This window comes from Pleurodeles waltl, chromosome 2_1, assembly GCF_031143425.1.
Source record: "Pleurodeles waltl isolate 20211129_DDA chromosome 2_1, aPleWal1.hap1.20221129, whole genome shotgun sequence".
NCBI classification, from domain to species: domain Eukaryota; kingdom Metazoa; phylum Chordata; class Amphibia; order Caudata; family Salamandridae; genus Pleurodeles; species Pleurodeles waltl.
The window spans coordinates 116,685,846-116,711,131 of NC_090438.1; the positions used below are offsets into that span (position 1 = coordinate 116,685,846).

Here is a 25,286-nt window from a genome sequence, read left to right on the forward strand (position 1 = left end):
CTGGTGGTCCTCAGAGTCAAATGTAGGTCAAATGGCTTCAAGAATGTCTGTATCTGAGAACTTAATCCACCTAGCTGGCCTTGGAAGGATGTAGGATTATACTTGTTTCAACACATTTCTGTGTTTGATTAAATACCAAAAAATAGAACACACCCCGAAGTACTGGTCAATCTTCAAAAGTTAAATCTATTTGCAAACTTACACACCCCCTCCGCTCATCGTTCAACTCTGTGATCACTTTACAAAAACTGTACGGATGTCGTGAATATAGAAAATAATGAATGTATTCTAAAGACCGCCTTCTCCATAAGTTTGGATGAGAGTGATAGCGGATGAATCGTGTATGGGGAATTGAATTCCTCTGCTGCGTCTAAGGGCGCCGAACCTACCCTATTCGTTATCACAGTGAAGATTCCTGATACCAGTCGGAATGGTCAAAATACACTTTCATCAGCGATATTTAAATAAACTTATTGCGTTTTCATGACATATCAAACTCCTTCCACTTTGCATACATGTAATTTAATATGATTTCATGTCACCAGATACAGTTTTAAAGAACCTGTACCTGGTGTTATCAAATCAGCATAAAACAAACAAAAACAAGTACCAGCATAGAAGATATCAAGAGCTCCAACAATAAAGGCCTACCAGCTGTATCACACGAACTACGGACCCGCGTGACCCGCACCATTAATCAAACAAAGGCTATAACACAACATGTCTTGCCATGCCTTGAAATAACTTTTTTAGTTCATTAGATAACTCATAAGTGCTGAAAGCTAAATGCACAAATTGATTACATTGCAGCCCCTTTTATCTTATTACACATAAACAAAGCGTCACTGCAACGTAAATGCAGTGTCAATGTTAAGTCTGGAAGCTCGCATTTCATAGTGCAAGCTCTGGAGGTTTGCTATTTATTTGTGAAACGTCTGTAGTATAAAATATGGGCTTGAGATGAAAGCCTTACAACCATGAGGGTCCTATAAAAGGAAACCGCATAGGTGTGTGTTTGAATGTGTTGGATCGGTATAGTGCACTCCTAGAGTGTTCTGCTTTTCGGAAAGGGATACAATGGAAAGAGTATATGGGCGGGTATGTGGGGGTCATTGCGGGGGGAGTGTGGATTAGGGGAGCACATGGATTGACGCAAGTCACAGCATTGTGGATGGGCAGTGGGGGCTTGGGAAGAAGATGGGCAGGGTTACATTGGGAGGGGTGCCCCGGATAGGGAGTGACAAGGTGAGCCGCTGAGTCCCAGAATGGAATATAAGTAGCAAGTTGTTAGAGAAATGTTCATCTTCAGATCATTCTATTTTTCCAGATTCCAAATTTCTGTTGGTAAAACTACTCAAAAGAACAACATAGGCTTTTTCCCTACAGGGCTCACCTGAATATTATGTGTGTACTTACGTTGAAAGTGTCACTTCTAGGATTGCCTTTATCCTCTCCTGTTCTCAGAAACCTGGCTCTTTCTCTTTCAGGCTTCATCTGGGGCGAGATAAAGGAGATGTGGGACGGCGGATTCAACGAGTATGTCCACGACTGGTGGAATCTGATGGACTTTGCAATGAACTCCCTCTACCTGGCAACCATCTCCCTCAAAATAGTTGCTTATGTCAAGGTAACATCTCTCTCTCTCTCTCTCTCTCTCTCTCTCTCTCTCTCTCTCTCTCTCTCTCTGTCTCTCTCTCTCTCTCTCTCTCTCTCTCTCTCTCTCTGTCTCTCTCTCTCTCTCTCTCTCTCCTCTAGTTCCTTATGTCATCCTCTCTCCTCTCTGCCTACCTCTACCACCGAGTCGGTTTCTCTTTGCCCAGTAGCATCTTTAGGATTTTGGAGGCCTGGGAAAGAAACATTTCAACAGTTTTTGTGTGAACTTTATTTCTAAGAGTGTGGTTGGCATCATGCAGCTTCAATTAGAAGAAAATGGGTAATAGAGTTCAAAGTTTTATGAGCAGGGGGCCCAAAAATATGGCTTTCCCGTGGCACCAAACATTCTTAACACAACATAGCAGAAGTCGCTGGTGAGTCTCTTTTTGTTATTGGTGCCTTGCACGCATGGAGACAGAAGCAATAATAGTTCATACTTTTCTTTTGAGTGACACATCGGTTCAAAAGCCTGGGGTGAGATCACACAAAACACCCACATAAAATACCTTAAGATCTACTTTACATCCATAATTAAGACGTCAAACTTCTTCATTTTATAATACAGATATTTATCAAAAGGTGACTCATAAAAAAATTATCTACTCAGTGCCTAAGGAACAGTAACCACTTAGCTTTCATTTTTTTGCTTGATGGTTTTCAGTGAAATTTTTGCAGAAAGCAAGAGAGAAAAAAACATACCTGCAGGGTGACGAGTACAAAGTGTTACTGAATTAACTCGTTAAATACCAGTAGCTGAATTAAGAAAGCCAAGTCCAAGATTTAGACAGTGGAATTAATTTTCATTACAATAATATGGATTTTTAAACCTATTAGTCTATACAAATCTGGCAACTTAAAAAAAGGGGTCTGAGCCTGATGAACTGGATCCCTAAGAAGGGTATTGACCCTTTGTACGAAGGAAAGCCTCACGGAGAGGATGCTTGATCTCCTCTTGTGCCCCTCAGCCCCTGGGGGGAGACCCCAGGGACATTCACTGCAGGGTATTAGGACCTATAGCTCTTTACTGCCCTACGGCACAGCCTCTCTGCAGGGTCACCCCCAAACTTTTTGCCTTCCTCCTCCACTTTTCTGACACTGTCTCTGCTGGTTTTAGGACTCTGAACACTTTACCACTTCTAACCAGTGCTAAAGTGCATATGCTCTCTCCCTTAAACATGGTAACATAGGTTCATTCCCCATTGGCATATTTGATTTACTTATATGTCCCTAGTCAAGTGCACTACATGTGCCCAGGGCTTGTAATTTGTATGCTACTATTGGGCCTGCAGCACTGAGTGTGCCACCCACATAAGAAGCCCCTTATCCATGTCTTAGGCCTGCCATTGCAAGGCCTGTGTGTGCAGTTTCACTCTCACTTCGACTTGGCATTTAAAAGTATTTCCCAAGCCTTAAAAGCCCCTTTTGCTACATATAAGTCACCCCTAAGGTAAGCCCTAGGTAACCCATAGGGCAGGGTGTTATGTAGGTAGAAGGCAGGACATGTACATGTGTGTTTTATATGTCCTGGTAGTGGAAAACTCCTAAATTCATTTTCACTACTGTGAAACCTGCTCCTTTCATAAGATAGCATTAGGGCTACTCTCATATACCGTTTGAGTGGTAGATTCTGATCAGAAAAGGGTAACCGGGTCATATTTAGTATGGCCAGAATGGTAATAGAAAATCCTGCAGACTGGTGAAGTTGGATTTAATATTACTATTTTTGAAATGCCACTTTTAGAAAGTGAGCATTTCACTGCACTTAAGTTCTTCTGTGCCTTACAGCCAGTCTCCGATCAACGTGTGGGCTGGGCTGGTTGGCAGCTTCCTTGTGCATGTCACCCTGACAAACACAAACACAGGACACTCAGTCACACCTTCAATCATCTGCATTCTGAATGGGTCTTCCTAGGCTGGAAGGGTGGAGGGTCCGACACTTACACTTCAAAGGCTAGTGGCTTGCCCTCACACAATGGACTGCCAAACACCTACTGGGACCCTGGCAGACAGACCTGTACTGAAAGTGGAACTTGTGCACTTCAAAACCACTCTTTGAAGTTTCCCCCACTTAAAAGGCATCTTTGGGTAGATAAACTGGATCTCTGACCCCACCAACTCAGACACTTCTGGACCTGAACCTGCACTCTGTCAAGAGGAACTGCCTGGCTGCCCAAAGGACTCATCTGGACTGCTTTGCTGTGAAGGACTGCTGCCTTGCTGTTGCCCTGCTGCCCTCTGACTTTGCTGAGAAGTGCTCTCCAAGGGCATGGATTGAGCTTGCCTCCTCGTTTTCTGAAGTCTCAGGACCAAAAAGACTTAATCTCTTCAGGAAACTCCTTGTGTGCCGAAAATCAATGCACAGCCTGCCGGAAACGCTGCAGCCCGACTTCCCAAGTGAAGATTTGACACAGCGCCTGCCTTGCAATAGAAAATTCACAGCACAGCTCTACCGGATCGACGCACAGCCGAGCCAGAACGATGCAGCCGATTCCCCGAGTGGAAACCGACACAGCGCCTTCCGTGCGACAGAAAATTTGACGCATTGCCCTACCGGATCGTTGCAATACCTGTGACTTCTTCCAACGTGCCCAGGATTTCCCTGCATTGTTCCTAGGTGTCAAAAAGAACCCTGCATCTCAGTGAGTACCCAAGAGTGCGTGCTGAGAAATGATGAAAAGTCCTTGCAGCGTGGAAAGAAACAACACATCGTCTGTGTTGCGCTGGAAAATCCAATGCATACCTCATGCTTCCCCGCATCTCCTCCTCTGCAGTGTCCGTGTGTGTAAGGTTTTGACGCAAACCAGGTACTTTGTGCAACCAAGAGACAACTGTTGATTTCTAAGATTTAAGACTCTTTTTAATCTTGCAAAAGTGATATTTCGAATTGTGCGTATTGAATCTTTATTGTTTTGACCTTAATTTAACCAGATAAATATCTTATATTTTTCTAAAATTGTGTTGTGTATTTTTGTGGTGTTTTCACTGTGTTACTGCATGATTTATTGCACAAATATTTTACACATTGGGGGTCACTCCGCCGCCCGCCAAAGTAACCCCGTCGAAAGACCGCACCGCGGTCAAAAGACCGCGGGGTCATTTCGACTTTCCTGCTGGCCCGGCGGGCGACCGCCAAAAGGGCGCCCGCCGGCCCAGCGGGAAAGACCCTGCAACAATGAAGCCGGCTCCGAATGGAGCCGGCGGAGTTGCAGGGGTGTGACGGGTGCAGTAGCACACGTCGCGATTTTCACTGTCTGCAAAGCAGACAGTGAAAATCTTAATGGGGCCCCCAGGGGCCCCACGACACCCGTTCCCGCCATCCTTGTTCTGGCGGTGTAAACCGCCAGAAACAGGCTGGCGGGAAGGGGGTCGGAATCCCCATGGCAGCGCTGCAAGCAGCGCCGCCATGGAGGATTCTCCGGGCCAGGGGAAATCCGGCGGGAAACCGCCGGATCCCCTTTTCTGACCGCGGCTTTACCGCCGTGGTCAGAATGGCCCTGGAAGCACCGCCAGCCTGTTGGCGGTGCTTCCGTTGCCCTCCACCCTGGCGGTCATAGACCGCCAGGGTTGGAATGAGGGCCATTGTCTTCTTAGTTAAGCCTGATGCTCAGTGCCAAGCTACCAGAGGGTGGGCGCAGGATAATTTGGATTGTGTTTGACTTACCCTGACTAGGATTGTGGTCCCTATTTGGAAAAGGGTGTATACCTCTGCCAACTAGAGACCCCATTTCTAACAATGACCTCATCCAAAAGTAATAAGGATGCAAAATTGATGGACTTTCTTTCTAAAGCAGCCATGAAAAAAGTGGAGGGGGTGAAGCCAAAGGGGATGATGACTATAACCAAGAACATTTTCCCCATAGACAACGACAAACCATGGCGGATGGAACCCCTCACTTGCACTTTCATGGAGGAGCTATATGGAAAATTACACAATGATATTACTGTCCTTAGAGCCGACCTCTACAGGTAACTGATAAGAGTGAAGCATGATCTGGGGTATTTGGGACATCAAGTGTGCACCCTGGAGACAGCTGGGGACTCCAGAGAGGGGGAGCTGGAGGCTATCAAGTACGAGACTCTCTAATGCCAGGACTGGATATTGATCTTCAAAGCCATTTGGATGATCATAAAAACACCTCCCGCAGATCAAATATCCACATCTGGGTGTTCCCAGTGCAATAGCAGCAAGCACAATGGAAGACTATGTGAAGCAGCTTTTCCACCATGCCCTCCTCAGCCTTGCACAGGAAGATTTAGCTTGACTGCACACACCGTGTTGGCAGGGTCTCAAACTCAAAGAGACCCTGACCTGATTTGCTTACCTGTGTGCACCATTTTTGGCAGAAGACGATCATGGCAGTGACTTGTGTATTTGGAGCAATCTCCTTCGAGGGGACTATACTACTCCTTACCAGGATCTTTCCTTAGGCATCCTTTAACACTCATGACAGCTCCACCCAGTAACTTTGGAAGTCATAGAGAGGTGTTAAGTATCTGTGGAGGTTCCCATTTCATTTAGCCTTACATTCACTATCTCCAGCACTACACATACTGTTCGCTCACTTACAGGTGCACTGGCTATTGGATTTGCTGAACGTTGTGGACAGCCCACCTGGAGGATGCCACTGGACGTCTGTGACCATGGGAGCGGTGAAAACCAGGATGCTGAAACATGACCCTTTACAGGTGAACCGTGCATTGACCCTCGCAAGAAGAAATACTCAAAGAAGGGCAAGAGGTCGTGAGCGAGCTGCAGACTAACAACATAAAGGAAGTCAACTGAGGTTTGTGGTGGAGCCTGACAGGAGGGGCGGCCTCCTTGCATGGCTATCTGTGGGACCGTCCTGATCCGCGTCCGGAATGCGTGAGGTGTGGCCCAGTTAGACGACTGCAGTGAGTGGCAGACAGCGGGTGGGGAGGGGCACCAGGGTGCAGGACTGAGGAGGGACCTGGACACTGACTCTCCCAGCTCTCTATTTGAGCTGCACTGAGGACCTGGATATTCCACAGAGTGACTCTTTGTTGTTATGTTTTTGTAAAGAGTAAAATAGTAGATCCATATTCATTACCAGGCAGCTAGTACACAATGACTCTGTTGCTGCATCTACATGGGGGTACATCACACTACAGAACGCATGGAGGGGACACCGCACTACACCTACGAATCTGCAATGGTGAAGCTCCTAAGTTATAATGTACAGAGGCTTAACGCCCTGGTTAAGCACCTGGCTTTGCTCTCTTTCCTGAGTGAAGTGGACTGCACCTTTATGTCTCTTACAAGAAACACCCCTTGTCAAGAGAGATTGGCCGAGGCTTCATTCTCAATTGTTTTCTGGGCATTTCTTTCATCGAGCCCTAAAAAGAAAGGGGTTTTTCCTATTTTATTGGCCAATAAATTCAAAAGGAAGCTTATAGAAACACTTCATGATACCAGGCGGCTTTTAGAGGTACCCCTCCTGGTGGGTTCCACTAATATGATGCTAGGCACTGTATATGTCCAGTTTGAGAACCAAAAATCAACTCTTAGGACCTCCTCCACACAGGTCCTGGCTTCTACAGACCGGGACATACTGATTGAAAGGGACATTACCATAGTCACGGACACAGGCATGGATAGATCTGCACAAAGGTTGGAGTAGACTGGGGCGCTGACAAAAGTGCATCTCAAATGAATGGCAGAAATGGGGCTGGTCGTATTTGTCGAGAATTAATTCCCACCCAACATGACTATACTGTCTTTTCGGCATCCTGTCAAACCATCACTAGACAGGACTATTTTCTACGCACTACGTACATACATGCAAAGACCATTTGCAGTAACATTAAAAACCCCGCATTCTCAGACATCTCCCTCGTCACCGTTGACCTATGGGTGGCATCACTAGTCCTTGTACTCTGACTTTGATACTTAATGACAACTTGTTATGATACAACAAAGTCTTAGCATCTATTAAACACAGCGTCACAGACCTTCTGGGCATTAACAACACCCCAAATGCTATGGAACACATTGAAGGCAGCGGCCCATGGGGAATTTATCTCGCAAGCAGCACACTTAACAGGGAGTGAAGGAATAAGAGAAAAGAACTGGAGGAAAAGGTCGCAGATCTAGAAAGGATACATAAGCAAATGGCATTCAAATGTAGACTGTGTCAACTCAGCCTAGCCAGACAACAGCTAAAAGAGCTTGATATTGATAAAGCAGAACTGACACTCCTACAACTCAAACAATCTCTTACAGAGGGGACAAAAAAGCAAGTTGTTTCCTAGCTAGCAAGCTAAGAGCTAAACGTCAAGATAGTATTATACCACTCTGGACCACATCCAGAGGGGAGGAGGTGAGAGATGCTATTGACAAAGAGGACACAGCAGACCATTTATACACTCCTTGACACATGCGCCTATCTATCAGATATCACTTTACCTTCTGTAGCATCCACACAATCATTGGACACAGATACTCCAGTCACCGAGGTGATATCTGCGATCAAAAGGCTGCGAGTCGGGAAGGTACTCAGCCCTGATGGCTTTACTGCAGCCTTCTATAAGGTGTTTTGTTCACTGGTGGCCTCAGTACAGATGTGACTATAGAATGACTATGTTCAGTCAGGCACAAGTGAAAGGCAATGGTGGTCCTTATACCCAAGTCAGGGAAAGACCCCACATATTTCTTCTCCTAAAGGGCCATAAGATAATGTAGTGAAGATTTACCCAGTGATACTCACCCAGCGGCTTGCTCCTTAGATGAAAGGGTTGATAGATCAAGACCAGGCGGGCTTTATCCCGAGAGGAGTTGCAGAGACAATAGTAAGCAACTTCTCCATTTCCTTGATAAAGGAAGATGAACAGGACAACCATGTCCCTGCTGTCTATTATTGTGGAGAAGGTGTTTGACCGATTGCACTGGCCATATCTGGCGCAGGGCACTAGAGAAGGTGGGACTGGGACCCCAGTTAAGGAGGTGGATACTTAGCAGTTATGCTGCTCCTTTGGCCAGGGTGAGGGTCAATAGCCACCCTCCTATTTGCATTGTATATGTTGCTGTTGGCTGAAAAGATATGTCTCCACCCAGGTACAAAGGGACTGCGGTTTGGAGGGCACCATGATTAAATAGACCTATATGCAGATGATATGCTGGTGACAAAGACGGAGTCTCTGTCCTCCATTCCTGTGTTACGTTCTGAATTAGAAAGATACCTGACAGACACTCTAGTACCAGCATACCATTTACTATGTACACAAAACCAGATCTCGTACTTGGGCTTTAAGCTCTAACCTACTCCTGACTGTCTCAGTTAATTACAATGCACTTCATGATCTCACAGTCCGCAGTTCAGAAATGAAGGATTGACACAGCTGGACCGACTAGAGGCGATGAAGAGGAATCTGCTTCCTAAAATATAATATATAATGCAAACAATTCTGCTCTCCTGGGCATGCTACAGAAGTGGTTTCCAACCTTTTGACATCTGTGGACCCCCACTTTATCATTAGTGGAATCTGGGGAACCCCACTGAATCATTATTGGAATTGGGGGACCCCCTACTGAGTCATTACTGAAAGCTGGTGACTTAATCTGTTAATATTATTTGATTTTCTAAGCAGTCGCGGACCCCCTGAGGAGGCTTCGCAGACCCCAGGGGTCCCCAGACCACAGGTTGAGACCCACTGTGCTACAGGACTTAGAGCTGCTGATCTGCAGTTGGCCTGTTGCCAGGCCTTGTAAAGGGTGCCTGTAACACACAGGCATATAGTCTCAGTTATTCAGTATAGGGGACACTGGTATGGCATTGTCGTTAATCCCCAGACTGTGGTGATCCTGTCCCAAACTTTGCACTATCGATCCAACCACTGAAGATACATAGGTGCTATGTGGCCTGTGGTTTTTTTTTGCCAGCCAGGGAACTTTCCATATATGTATGCCAGCAATCTATTGGTCCATGAAGCACCAGTGTCTCCCGGAGGCAGGGCGATGCGATTCGACCATATATTGGAGTTGTGCTACTGTGTAGTATGGCGATGGGCAGGGAACTCCCAAACCTCCCTCCTCCATTACCTGGTAGGCCCTGTGTCTCAACATGCAGGGTTTTTTGCCTCACAAGATAAATTGATCTATGCATCGCTGTGGTTTCTGTAGCATGCCCCTATCCACTAACTTACCTCCTGCAGTCATCCAAGGGGAAGGCTATCACCATGGGCCTATGTGCCACTAGACAGGTAATAATGGCTATTTGGGGTACACAGAGAACTCCTGACCACGGGAGTGGCTTCAATGACTTTTGGACTATTGGGTATGGAGAAACTCACAGCAACCCTAGCCCACAGGAAATGTCATTTTATAAGCCTTGGGCACCATGTACCGATTTCCTGTCTCAGGACTATAGAGAACTCTTCTGCCCTGCATATCTGAGAGTACTGCATTAGAAGTGCGCACCCCGACGCGAGTGGAGCCTGACTTGACGTCAACCTTGATGCTCAACCTTAGGAAATGGTTTCACCCCGTGCTAGAATTTGGCTCCCTGCCTCTTACAGATACTGGATCTAGGGGGAGGGAAGTTAGGAGGGTAGTGTGTTGGGGTTTAGTGAGTATGCCTTTGTTACTTTTATTTTATTGCAGGCCTTGTTTCCTGGAGGCTAGACTATGCAATTTGCTGCTCGTGCTGTGTAATATGCAACATGAGTCGCCTTCAAATGTTGTACTTGATGTACCGAAACCCCTATAAAACAGATTTAAACCATGAATACAGATATATGCACATTTAGGAGCACTAAAATGTGCATGATAATCCTCATTTTGTAGAGGAGCACTTGTGTATTTATCACACATTCTGCACCCTGTGGTATTGGACATTTCCCATATATGGTAAATGTTGCATTCCGCCCTGAAAAGTCACAAATTGCCCTTAAAGCATTTGACATAGAACAGTTTTTATCACAATAAAAGTTGAAACAAGCTAAGCAGTTGCCAGAGCCCAACTGGAATATCACTAAGTAGCAGTGCATCTGCATAAACAGTGCTGGGGAATTGAATACTACCATTTTTAATGGGAACACCATTGACTGCAACCAGTTCCATACGTAAGTCTGCTATAAAAATATCGAGTAATAAAGGGGGCTACCAAGTAACCCTTGTTAAATACAAAGTTGTTGTTTGATTAGTAGCTCTCCCTTAGAATCCGCACAGACCATCTTTAAAGTCTGTCTGCATAGTAATTGTATTGTCTTCTGGAATTCCAAAACAAAAACACTTTGCAACAGTTTTGTGATGCAAATCAGGCGCGCAGTGTTAGCAAATCCGCCATGTAAACATAATACAATAATTGGGATGTCACACTAATAAAAATGTATTACTTCCCAAAAGATGCCTTTTTAGCAACCTTAGCATAACAAAAGATTGAAGGTAAAAAATAATGGGTTTTGCATAAAGTGATTTGATGCTAGATCATAGGTCTTTGTGCTTTATTAGAAGGATTTTCATTTATCAACTCCAAAAGGATCTCTGCGACAAAAACAATAATTCACTGAGCTATATAGGTAAAATACTAATTTGCTATCTGCATGTCACACTTTGTGCTTTGCAGAAGGAACATTAATCCTCAATGCTACTATATCATGAGTAAATCTGTAACTAGACAAATTAGCAGATCTCTCCATCAGTGCATTAGCCTCCCAAGTTATCATGCCTTTGTAATTATCCCCTGATGATGCATGCACATAATGATATCTGAAGGCTGCTCTTATCCAGGTTAAGCCTGTCACGCAGAGGGAGCCCCCTTGACCTTGGCACCAGTCGCACCGCCATAAAGTCGGCCCTGGCGGCAGAATGTCTAGTTCTTTCAGTAAACTATAAATGGTCTATAAAGTTTTTTTTCAAACATTTTATAGATTTTTTTGTTAACTTTTCTAAATCTTTTAATCACCGGGGATCCCTCTGGGAACCCCCAGTATGTGTCTGAAAGTTATGCTGTTCCTAGACTGCCCCCTTTTGCCCTTTTTTAAAAATGTTTTCAGGATATGGGGACCAAGTCCTCGAGTCCTGTAATGCCTCATGCAAAATTGTTTAGTTGAGCAGCTGGCCAATCAGACTGGGAGGTACTGCTCTATCACATTGGCTGATGGGACAAAAGTCTCTCACAGCCAGTGGGCTTAAGGTACTTTTTCTTTTTAAATGTTCTTTACTCCTGGAGTCCCACGGTACATAATGGTCCAGATAGCACTACATTTTCCAGGGGATCAATATCTTTATGACAACCTCAAACACCTCTTTAATGCAAAGTTCTTGAAAATTACTGACCTGATTTACACTAAATAATAAAAAGGATGCTTTTCGAAAAAAGTTCTCTTTCTGCCAAATTAGGTGTAATGTCATTTAATCGTATTTTTTTGCGTATCAGAGAGAGAGTTTCCTAAGGGAATTAACATGTGAAATCAATGTCTTGCCCCACCCTATTTGTATTGTTCCTTTTTTATTAATAAGTGTTTTGCCAACAAAACTTTAAGAAAAAAGTACATCAAAGTTGGGTTCCTCATGGAAAATTAGAGATCCATCAAGCAGGGTAAAAAAAATAGAGGGGTCCCGAAAGTGACATTTTACCTTCTACAGGATTCTTTCTGAAGGAAATTACACCAGACTTGGCATGTAAGTAGAACTTTACTCAAGAAAATGCCTTTGTATGCTTTGGTGTAAATCACTTCACTAGTTTCAAGCATTTAAAAATGTGTTTAGGACTGGGCATGAGGAGGTTGCGTTTTAGAATAATATTTACAGTTGAAGTATTTTTAATTTGCCTACAACCTTAGAGGTATTTGATAAATGTGTATGAAATTGAGTAAATGATTAGCATATTGCCATTTTTAAGTTGGAGCAGATTCATCAATGGGGGGAACGTTTAAAAAAAGGGGTACAAAAAGTGTTCATTTGCTTACAGCAGTAGTATAAGTTGACAAATCCATATGGATTTTGATAGACATTTGGCATGTTTAGTCTTATGTGGGAATGGTAGGTTTAATGTAGATCCATCTAGGCTGGTGTAGAGTTACGAGGGAAGGCCAAACAATTTTAAGTGCTAATAATTTTGAAGCTCTTCGATGAATCTACCTGAAATTCGTCAGGCTGTTAGCCCATTAAGTACAATGTAGGAATTCCAGGTTTCAGGCAGGTCTAACTATCTCTTAAACTAGATTTGAAAATAAAAGACTCAATTAGACTAGGAAGCTTTTAGCTTCTGCTGTCCATTTTGTCAGCGGGATGAAAAGTTGGCCTGCTTACCTCTTCAAACAGGGTAGTCCAATCCTTAAAAATACCCAGCCAGGTAATCTGTGCAGGGGTTGGCCATCAGCGGTAGATTAGCTAGTTATGAGTAAATGTACACTTTCTTGGCCTCTCCTGATTTGTGTCCCTTGTTGACATATTTGCATGAAACTCCATATCCTGTGGGTAAGCTAGACATACTATTTCATTCCAGTCCATGATACAGCACTAAAAATATTAGCAAATAAACAATCTGTACCCCCTTAAATTTGCTTCTATGCCAGATGTGCCTGAAACCTGTGATTCTTGCATTGGCTGTAACTTGCTAACAGCCTGTCAAATATAATATTTAATTAACAACTGCCAAGGTTGTTAACAAATACAAACGTGGGCGCTGCAGCCAACCCTGCTGAAGACAATCCACAGCAGGGATTGGCAGTCTGCTGCAGATTTGGTGCAAGGCTTGGCCAAAGGCCAGGCCCTATGCCATATTTTGCTGTGCACAGCTGTAAACCCCAAAGGTTCTGGCTAACACCTGCTGCACAATGCCTTTGGCCCCATTGGCACCCCTAAGGGTCTGGCCAGCTCCCGCTATGAACGGCCTACTTACCAGCCCCCATGTCAGACCTTGTTAAACCTGAGATTGCTATACTGAGCTTAACTTGCTCACGGCTGTCCCTGAACCCAACATTGTGCAGGCAGCCAACACCCACTGCATATGGCATTAGCCAGTTCACAGTGTGGGTTGGCTGCCAGCGCTGCACCCATTCCTCCACATTCAAGCTTTGCTTCATTTAGCAGTGGGCTCCTTTTATTATTTTTTTCAATTTTTTGTATGGTTCACAGCCCAATGTCAGCAGCACTATCATGGGTGATATAATCAGTGATGTTATCAGTAATGTCATCAATAATGTCATTTAACATATATTTAGTGATGCCAAATGCAAGGTCATAAGCAGTGCATGATGAGGGTGCCTCTGTTTTGGGCCAGGTAAGCCAAAATATTAGTAGAAGCACTAAAACAAATCAGTAGGATGCCATGCATCTACCAAATGTTTAAAAGTCTCAAACATCACTGTCCTAGAGCAAATTTGAAACCATTACATTAAGGACAAAGGTAATGTAATCTTTTCTAAATTACTGATTTACCATTTTGCTCAGTGCCCTCGCTCGGGAGAGATAATAATGTTATGGTATGTTTGTTGTGTTATGGGGTAGTTTAGCATAAGGCCTTTTTTTCTCTCACGTCATTAATGCTCAGACTTCAGTCTGCAGTTGTGAGCTTTCCCAGTGGTTGCTTGGGGGGGAGATTTTGTTCCACTGACTACTGCCAGATTTCTGTGGATGATGTGGTTTGGAGGATGTCAGCTGTCCCTATTAACGTGCCCTGGGGGAAAGGGGTTATGCAGCTGCCCAACTTAACCAATGTGAATGCAGTATGGCTAGATTGATACCTATGCAATGTATTTCACAGTGGTGGTTCACAATCCTTCACCTATTTGCTTCTAGCTTGTTGGGTGTTGATAGACCCTACCACCAACCGTGGGAATGTCCCACTGCTTTGTCCGTCACATGTTTGGTACTGATGAATTTTACCGCTAGCAGTGGTGGTGCTCTACCTGTTTGCTGTTGCTTGTTGTCTCATGAGGGACCATAACTCTGACTCAGGTGGTGAACTTCTCTACAGAATGTTGTGAGAACACACAAGATGTATTACATTCCTGTTTTTGGAGTAAGGGGTAAAGGCAGCCGGTGGATTGTTCTGAATTTCTCTTCCCTGAGTAATATTTTAACAATCACTATTGTATTCTGGTCCTTGCATCATTAAATGCAATTGAGAAAACAAATACTAATGTGAACTGGATTGTATGGATTGTAAAAAAAAAACAGAGTGCCATTGAGTGATATCCTTTCATGTAGACGTGACGTAGTCAGTGGTTCTTAACCTATGGTCTAGGGACTCCAGGGAGTCCACAAAGCCGATTCAGTGTGTCTGTGAATGCTTAGAAAATTAAATGATACTTACAGATGAATAAAGTGCATACAAATAAAAAGCAAAAATTACAATTGAAGTTGTTAATACGTTCTGTCAATGTGAAGGAATTGGAAATTGGAGGCAAAAAAGTAGGTCAGTATCCTCAGGCTGATTCGGGGAACAGTGCAAGTGAATCAAACAGAATATTGCATGGACAGTGAGTGGCCTCAATTGAATTTAGAAAAGTTCCAACCCTTCTATTAAAATACCAACTTTGACTTCCTAAAATATTTGTTAGTGAATTAAATAAAATATTTCACAGTGTGTGTATTCGTTGGATGAATGCTGTTTCTGCATTGTTTGTGCATTTTTCGTGGTTCATATAATCGAAAATGCTTCGGCAGGGCTCCCGGGTTTCAGTTATTGACCCACTATGGGTCCTCAGATTTCAATAATAATACAGTGGGGAGGGGGTGCCCCCAGATTCCAGTAATGGGGCTCACAGAAATCAAAAGGTTCAGAACCACAGATGTAGGCCAATATTTTATTCTAAAATCAAGCTTTATGTTGTGTAAATGCAAAACCATGCTGCAGAGTAAGGCACATCAATGAGGCATGGTTGAAGAGGTTTCACATTATGGCTATATTATGATGTTTTCTGTGTTGTGATAGCAGAAGGTGCTAAAGTCATATTTTCACAAGTTTTCCCTGCAGGCACAGAGCAGCTGATACCCTGTTGGAATAAAAGTCCTTAAGGATGGAGCTTTCATTCAAGCAATTTCCTTTCCAACTGAGACTGACAAGCTTATACATGCTATCTGCGCTTTAGCGCCACAAACTGTTGTCTGCTCAAGGCGTCTTTTATTTAGCGAAAAGGAAATCAAATGCCAGCATGGGAGTTAATCCTCCACTCTGTGACAAGTGCTCAGGTGCTTAGAGAAAAAAAAGCTGACAAAAGAGCACAAGAGCTTGGCAGCTCAGTGAACGTTAGCGATGTAGGATGGGAGGCGGGTCCATTCATGATGGTAATGGAGCTCGCCCGCCTGGTACAGAGTCTAGGCGGAGGAGGCAGATATAAAGGTGAGAGAATAGCCTGGTATTAAGAACATCTTGAGATGTATGTGAATGTGTACGACAGGGGTGTCCAAAAGCGGGTCCAGCGGCTGGATCCACTTCACATCTTCAGGATAACCCCCGACTTGAAACTTAGGCCCGGTTGTAATTTCAAAAACACCAGAGTGATCAGAGTAATTTCAGTAACTCCACATTACTCTTGATGCTGAATTACCAGCACATTTTCAATTACTATGTAGATACATATAGGGCCATATGTACGAACACATTTTCCCATTGACACAGAATGGGAAAAACCCTTTGCTACATCTGGCCCATATTCACTTAAAAAAACAAAGGGACTTTATAGTTAGGCTCACATTTTAAATGTAGCAAACCATAGAAAATCATCAGTTATAGTTATAGTTACCTTACTGCATGAGTTATAGTTACTTGAGATAACTCTAACTCACGCCCTCGCCATGCACAGTTTTCTGCTAAATAATTTAACTGCCCATGTTACATTGATGCTATCAGTGGTGTTATCAAAGATATCATGAGTGATGTATTATGTGGGGTAATTAGCAGTGCATGGTGAGGACGCGAGTTATGCGTACCTTAGGGCACAAGTTATAGTTACTTGAGATAACTAACTATAACTGATGAATTTCTATCGTTTGGTACGTTTAAAATGTGAGCCTAACTATAAATTCCCTGTAACTTTTGTTTTTTTTAAGTTAATTTCTATGTTTTTTTCCATTCTATTTCCTAACTATAACGTCCTTGTAACCTTTGTTTTTTTCAGGGAATTTCTACTTTTTTTTTAACTTAAAGTAATTTTCAGTAGTATACGTTAATCCACCAACCCTTATAACAACCCAACCCTGCACTGAGCACTGAGCCATAGGCCATACGCAACAGGGGTTGGCCATAGGGTTTGGCCTGGGTCCAGGCCCGGCGACCAAACCCTATAACCACCTGGCAGTGCGCAGTGGGAGTTGGCCACCCTTGTAGACAACCCCAAAAACAATCCAACCCCGCACGCCCCCCCCCAAGCCAATCTCAGCCCCAGGGAATCAATCCCCCGGATCCCAGCCTAAACATTTAAATTTGTTTTTGGAAAGGAGGGTCGCCCCCCCAGGCCGATCTCAGCCCCTGGGTTCCAATTCCTGGGGCCTGGCCTAGACATTTAATTTTTGAGGGTGCTGCACGGCCCCCCTCCCCAGGCTGATACTGGCCCCAAGAACACCATCCCTCGGGGCCTGGCCTAAACATTTAATTGTTTTGGGGGGCTGCACGGCCCACCTCTCCCACCCAATATTGGCCCCAAGGACACCATACCCCGGAGCCCAGCCTAAACATTTAATTTTGGGGGGGGGGGATAGGGCTGCATGGACCCCCTCCCCAGGCTGATCTTCGCCCCAAGGGACCCAATCCCCCAGGGGCCTGCCTAATTACTAAAAGATTTGGGGGAAAGGGGCCTGCCTGGCTGCCCTCTCCAGGGCAGATCTTGGTCCCAGGGACCCCATCCCTGGGGGCCCAGCCATAGGACCTGGGTGGCCACCCAGGGCACCCAGTGACAATGTTGGGGACTGCGGGGTAGCCTGAAGGTCCCCGCAGTCCCAGCCGACTCCCTACCTCCTGTGGGAGCTGGCATTGTTGTCACAGAGAGGGAGCTGCTGTGAGAACAATGTTTCCTCTGTTTCCCTGCCTGCATCTCTGCGGCATTTCAGTGAAGGAGAGCTGTTTGACAGTTCTCCCTCATTGCAAGTATAGTGGTTACTTCGGCTTGGTGGGAGCTGTCAGCTCCCGCTAAGTCACAGCAAACAGCTGTGTCCCTGGGTGGGCACCTCGGAACATAGCAGGAGCCAGTCCTAGGGTATGGCGGGACCCAGTGACATTATCGGCTCCTGGATGGGGGGCATACGGCCCCCCTCCAACATCAATAGCCCGGGGGAGGTGGTGGTCCCCAGGGCCCTGGGTGCCTGCGTGCCTGCAATGGACCCCTATCTCTTTTTAAATTACCCCCGGGGAGGTGGCTGTCCCCTGGGCTGCAGAGGGGACAAGCACCCCCCCCCCCACATTAGTTTTCAATTTCAGCCTCGGGTAAGTGGCGGTCCCCAAAGCTGCAGGGGAGGCCAGACAGCCCCCGCATTACTTTTGATTACGACCACGAGGAGGTGGCAGTCCCCTGGGCTGCACAGGGCATGGGTGGCCCCCCATATTAGTTTTACATTTGAGCCCTGGAAAGATGGCAGTCCCTCGAGTGTGGGGGCAAGGCCGCCCCTCCGCATTACTTTTGATTGGTGCCCAGGGGAGGTGGTGGTCCCTGGGGTCAGGTGGCCCTGCATTACTTTTGATTAGTGCCCTGGGATGGTGGCGGTCCCCAGGGCTGCAGGGGGAGGGGTGGCCGGCCCCCTCACATTACTTTTAATTAAAACCATGGGGAGGTGGTGCTCCCCAGTGCTGCAGGGGGCCGCCCGGTCCCCCGCACAGTATTTGATAAGTGCCCTGGTGAGGTGACGGTCCCTGTGGCTGAAAGGAGATGGGCAGCACCCCCACATAGATAATTTCAGTGCCCCTGGGATCTGGCCCACCCTGGGGACTCACAGAAACAAGCGCAGGAGCCCACGCTCATTTTAATTCTTTTTATATTTTCAGCTGATCTGCCACAACTTCCACTGAAAAGTTAAAAAAAAAAGCTTTTTTGCCCTGGGGATTTCCCTCTAGGCCCGTAGCACCAGAACTAAGGGGTCAGGGTGTACCTACCCTTGCCCCTTTTGTTTTGTTTTTTAACTTGTTTTTCTGGAACTTAGCTGAAGCCGAGTCCCAAGATGGCTGCCAACACTTCCTTGTTGAACTGTTGCCAGCAAATCAGATCTCAGCACGAGATCCGGAGGGTTCGCGAAGTTTTCGCCTCCCTATATGTGCAAATTTTGATTTTCTTTCATTTCTGAAAAACTATTGAACGGATTTACACCAAATAACGTAAAGGGTGCTTTCTGGGCCAAGAGCTACCTTTCTGCTAAATTTAGTATAATTCCATCCAGTGGTTTGGGCGCTATAGCTGTTCAAAATCTCTATGGAAAAATGAACTGGGAAAAAGTGTTTTGGGACCCACCCTTTTTCTTTGTCCCTGCTTGACGGATCTCCCCGAAACTTTCGAGACAGATGCTGAAGTGAGCATCATATTTTCTTGGGACATTTCGTGAAGATTCATCAAACAGCCCCAAAGTTATTAGCAAAACACAAATGCTATAGAAACTAGGTCCTAACTGTAACTACCTAGTGGCGACCGCCACTAGGTAATTTAAAATATATATATATATATATATATATATATATATATATATGTGTGTGTGTGTGTGTGTATGTATATATATATATATATATATATATAGATTTTTTTTTGTTTTCTTTATATATTCATCTATCTCTCTATATATTAATATGTGTTTATATATATATATATGTATATATATATACATAAATGTGTATGTGTGTACGTGTGATATTGATACTGTGAATCTCGTGCATGGATTGAGCTCTCCTATACTATCTTTGGAGACCTCTGGTTTAAAAGGTTTACCTCCACAGGTAGCTAAATAAGCAACCTGGCTATGGACACGCTTTCATCTGAGACAAAGGTCTGCGGAACAAGACTGCAGTTTCCTGCTTACATCCTAACTCTCTCCACATCCCAAATCAGTGCTGTCCTGGGCTTTTCCTTTGCAATTCAGAGTGTTCAAGTGTGCTAATACAGTTAATTCAGATTGAGAAAGACTATCAGCCTGAGAATGCATTGATTTATTGAATGAAATCCCGGGACTGGATAAGAAGTGTTCTTTTGGCATAGAGTGATCTGGTAAATGTACACAACAGACACAGGGAGTGTATCTAGTGCTTTCAAACCATTTCTGTCCTAAATACCAGAAGTAGACTTTTTTCAATGTGCTTGTCCATACAGTATGTGGGACAATTGGGCTATACTGTCCTCGCTGCTGGAATAGCAGCAATCGTCCATCAAGGACTATCCCAAAACAAGAGGCATCAAAAAGGGACAACGTAAGATTCCCTATTGCACAACCACTCAGATCCTGGTTCTGCACACAAATATATAAGAATATATATAACATAAGAATGGAATATAAGAAAGCACTGTTTGTTCAAGTTGCATTTATCCATTGCACGGTTACATTTGGCACTGAAGAAAATATGTTTTTATTGTTCTAATGAAGGGCATATTTCTAATCTTTATGGCTTCAGGGTGCAAAGTGTTGTCTGCAAGTTACTGGTTTCCCTACAGTGGGACCATGTAGAAGGCAGTGTCCTAGGATCTTCCCTTGCACTGGTGCAAGTATGCTCCTTGGATCACAAGTTGTTAAATTGTTCAGGGTTCTTCCGTGACAGAGCCCACTTGGGTCTTGCGACCCTCTCCAAAACCTGGATGTCCAGCGAGTCACGGGCTGTGTTTCTGTGCTGTGCATTTCACTGTGGTACAGCACTAAAGCCTTTTGTATGGCACTGTAATCAAGGCAGTAAAGTTCAGATGTGATGTGTGAAAACGTAGTGTATGTGAAAGTTGTGCACAGCTACTCACAGGGTATAACTGGAATGCAACACTCAAAGGGAAGTTAGAGTGGAGGAGCCACGGATGTAGAGATAGAGGTGTACGGGAGACTAAAGTCTCTCATTTATTGTTTTCGGCTGGGCAGGCGGTCGGCTAGCAAACAAGCCAGCTGTAGATAGACCCCCCTTCCGAATCTAGATGCATCCGCCCGTTCCAGATATTTTTTGCCAAAGTGATTCCTGACTACATGGCAGAAGCCCATTTGGTGGATGAAACTCAGGGACAGCAGGTCCAAAATGGCTGTATCTGGACCACTAGAACGTTTGTATAGAAAAAGCACAGCTCGTGCACCCCATGTTCTGGGGTTCTTTTCGCCCACTGTGTAAGGAATAGTTCTGGATTGTTTTCTGTCTGGGACAGCTATTTTTGATATGGCATACGGCTGAAATGGCATTGGGCGGTCATCTGTAAATTATGTATATACTGTTGCCATCAGTGTCAGGTTTGCTGTCAGTGTTTTCTTAATGGTGGATGTGACCGCTCTGCCTTTGGGAATACTGTTTTCCCTCATTTTGTGGCAAACATTCAATTTTCTCTCTCATTTTAGTAACTCCGTAAGTCTGAGAACAGTGTTCTGCAGTAGACAGGAAAAGAGGCAAGTTATGGGATCTGATAGTCTCTTTTCAGTTTCTTTGACTCTATGAAACTTCAGAAAAGCTTGTGCTGCCTTTACTGAGGTAAATCTCCAGTATTAGTAACCTGCTTACCTACATAGTCGCGAATCTCAGGTGTAATGAAGTACAGTTATAGAAGAGAGGAGGGACTATTGATTGTTTAATGTTGAAACTCTCTGTGTGCTTGTAACAATTGAATTTGGATTGAGTGATCAGGTTTGCCTTGGTGGATCCCAAGTTGCTGTTTGGAGCACAGCAAACGAACAGAGCCAGAAGATACTTCAGACCTCTACCATCCTACACTTTGATCGTGGTGCAAAACACTTCAATTGTACCATTTGTGCCACTGCGAGCCAGTGTAGTTCTGCGAGAGCCGACAAAATGTGTGACCCGATCTTTTGAGTTACAGCTGAGCCTGTCTTCTTGATCTTGCAATCTCTGTAGAGTTGCTGTCTCTTGCTCATGGGCTCCAGCACAGACGAAGCTGGTTATCAAGCCCGGTAACACCGGGTTAGTTCAGTGCAATCTGTTACCTGCGGCAGAAGAATCGGCTTTGCTCTAAACATTAGGTTGGAAGTGGTTTTCTTTATCCCCCTGCATTATTTACCACCTGAACGATAACTGTTGCTTTTGCTACTTCCTTACACCTCCAGCATGGTGAGACTTAAGTGGGCCACATACTCCCTAATGCTGAGAAGAGGATACCTTGGGCAATCTTTGCTTCATCTCTGTGAGGTCTACTTGTCTAGGGTGTTGTGGAACGTGTTCACAACATAGTACAGGCCAACAACCACTCATCTCCCTGAGCCTGGGAGGTGGTGTTTCTACAGCAGTCCTGTACCTCATTTTATCTGTCCATCTCCCTAAATGACTGTTTCTCCTTAAGTCTCTAGAATATCTATGCACCTGATTGTTTGTTTGTATTTATCAATATATTAATACGTCTCTCTTCCTATGTCTACATCAAGCCATCAATCTCTTTCTTAATATGACCTCCTTAGTCCATGCACTTCTCTCTCTTCTCTTTTCACTATCATTATAGTCATTAAGGAAGCTAGCTACCACATACATACAAGTTTATACATTTGACTAATGTGAATCTACCTGTCAACTGGATCTTAATCTGTATCTGCTGCTCACTGTGTACCTGGGCATCGCTGTCATGCCACTTTATTTCTACCCCTATCGATCTACCTAGATGTGAACCATCTTTAGGTCATCCAACTACCCAATAGTTACCTATCTGAAGGCTTCTTGAACCTTATATAATATGCTGTGCAGTACATACATGCAAAATAACAACAAATGCAGGCGTATTCATTCCTTCTGCACTGTCCTAGGAGCCAAAAGAAAGCTAAGCCTCAGTAAAAAAAAACATATTTTCTGATTTTTGGCAGGAGTATATATGCTTTTCCTTCACAATTGCTCATTCCTAGGCAATATGTCCGAGCAGCTGACACTGAGCGAGCTGAAAGCTACTGGCGAATAAACATCATTCCACTCTTCTGATAAACACAGTTGTTGACAAACGATGTTTCCTTGGAGCTCTATCAATTTGGAAGACGTGAAATGTTAAGAGCTCTTCGGAAATGAGGCCTAATTAGTGTACCAAAAATACCATTGAGCAAACATTGCCAAGGTACCGTCCTTTCATTCTTGTGTGGTTCCTGGCCAAAAAAATGAATCTCTCCCCAAAGACCCCTTCTCAGTAATGCCCAGGCTCCCTCAAAGTAAACCAACTTGCAGAAAGACTTGCCAAACTCTAGTTCCATATTTTGTTATTTATTTAACTGTTTTATAAAGGTCCAACTTGTGATTGTTAGTCACTTTGCAAATCTAATGAGGCTGATTGTGGTGATCTGCCTTTCCTGCTGTGTGAAAGTTGTGATGACCCTGGGCAGTAAGGTCCAAGGTCTTCTGTAGTAGGCCATCTAGGTAGGTGAGGCCCGTGCCAGAGCCCTGTCCATTGCAGGAGTTGGGGGGTGTCCCTTGGTTGAAGGAGGGAGAGCAAAACCCCTTAATGAAGAGACGGGTCAATCATAGCTAATTCCACATTTCCAGCTGTGGAGAGTTCCAGACAGGTGCACCTGCAACCCTAATTGTTTGGCCTCATTGAGGTTTATGGGGAAGCCTAAACAAATTTGCTTTGTTATATCTCAGGACTCGATTGAGAATGTACTTCCAGAGTCAATGTGGTAGATGGTTATGGCTGAAGTCTCAGCAGGGGAGCTTAAACTACACTCCTGGTGCAACTGGTAGCCAGTGAAGCTCTCTTGATATAGGGATGATATGCCATGATTTCCTTAAGGCTATCAGAACCATTATGCCTGATTCTGCAGTCTTTGGATCTTTTAGGTCTCTTTCTTAGACATAGATTATGTTACCTAGTCTTGAAAGCGCCACAGTCCTGGTTAAGTCAATCCAATGTGCAGAGCAGAAGGATGCTTCTCACTAATATCAGTAGACATCTTGTTGTTTAAACAAGATATTAGTGTCAAAATACACCTCAGAAATTTTAACTTTTTGGGGCAATCTTGTCAGCATTGGCATAGTCACTAGATGTTCCAGTTATTTAAGCGACAAGACTGCTTTTTGGGGTCTCTCCATTAATGTGAATTTCGGATTGCAGGATGTTCCCTTGGTGGAAATTCTCCTTTATCCAGAGGTAGATGTTTGCGAGGCAAATTATCATGTGTTCAGCTTTTTTTTAGTCAGGTCCTGTTTTGCTGTAGAGTTGAACAATCTTCATACTATTAGAAAACTGAATGTAGTAAATACTGATTTGTGCCAGTGGGACACCACAAGTAATGTGTTTTGCACAAATTATGAAAAGGCCAAAATTGATCTTTTCACTTTTATTGGAAAGGAAGGAATTACACCATCAAAAAGCCGAACCAGTTACTTTCCACCTCCCACACCCACACACCAGAGAAATCTTTCTGGCACTCCTGGACGGTTTTGTGGTCTATAATATGATAATCCATGAATAGATGGAGAAAAGAGAGGCTAGCCAATGTGGCAGAATGAAGGTAAAGGAGAAACTCTATTCTGGTGTCAGACATCACTGTTTACGTCAACCCTGCCTAGTCTGAATCCTGATTGTCCGCCATGCAAGTTTAGCCTCAACAAAACCTTAGGGCTTCTGGGTAATTTCTCTCTACTTTGCTTAGGGAGGTTAGTGACTGGCCTGTAGTTTTGAATTGGAAGTGTACTGACTGCAAACACCAGTTTCACTCCAGTCTGGGAATGGTCTGATCACTAATTCAGAATCAGTTTTTTGTTTTTTTATTATCCTTTTATGTCAAATGTGGAATTAAAATTGAGTGTGAATGCTCTTCACAGAAAAAGTATGGGGTTAGCCGACCTCTTGCTTCTTCCTCTCATCATCTCCAGTGACAGCTCGGCCTAACAGCATCCCGCTTCCTAGAAGCAGAGTAGAGATATGGCAACAAAACCAACCCCAAAGTAACTAGTTTTAAACTTCCAAGATGTGCGGTGTGTGATTGGCAGTGGGCTGCTGCTTAAGGCCCCACTTACGAGTTGAGTAGAGCAGAAATCCTGTGTGTAATTCCACACCACCCAGTCGTAAATGGGCTTATGTCCCTGCACCCGGATTTTACTGGTGATGGAACTCTGAGCCCGATTTTACTAGCCATTGAATTTGGAATGTGCTGCAGTGGATCCTGGTTCCCCAACCCCTCCTGACTCACTACCAAGCCATGAGGGAGGATGTTTCCTACGAGGCACCCTCACTAGCCTCATTGCACATTTTCATTTACCACCTACTCAGGGTACAAGCCACTAACTATCCTTCTACACCCCAGGGCCTGACCCTTTATTAGTTAGTTTCCCACCTTTTGATTCCCACAAATCTGCTAGTACTTCTATGATTTAGTGTAACCAACAATTGACTGAATGTACAGCCTTCCAGACTACCGACATGGGTTTCACCTATGCTCTCTTGCCGCAGAGACGGCTTAAGGCATGGGACAAGTGGGCAATTGCCAAGGGCCTCCACCTTTCAAATGGTAAACCTGGAACATAAACTTTACCACTCTCTAGGTCACCTGTGCCAATTTCTATATCTGAACATTTCTTCTCTCTGCATAC

The 25,286-nt window shown here is 44.4% G+C and overlaps 1 protein-coding gene across 1 annotated transcript in view; it reads left to right on the forward strand.

The window, feature by feature from the left end:
* TRPC5 (transient receptor potential cation channel subfamily C member 5) overlaps positions 1-25,286 on the forward strand; it is a 961,283-nt gene that overhangs the window by 681,717 nt on the left and 254,280 nt on the right. The window contains exon 5 of the mRNA XM_069211163.1: positions 1,488-1,627. Within this exon, the coding sequence (XP_069067264.1) occupies positions 1,488-1,627 (140 nt within the window). The remainder of the gene's footprint in view (positions 1-1,487; positions 1,628-25,286) is intronic.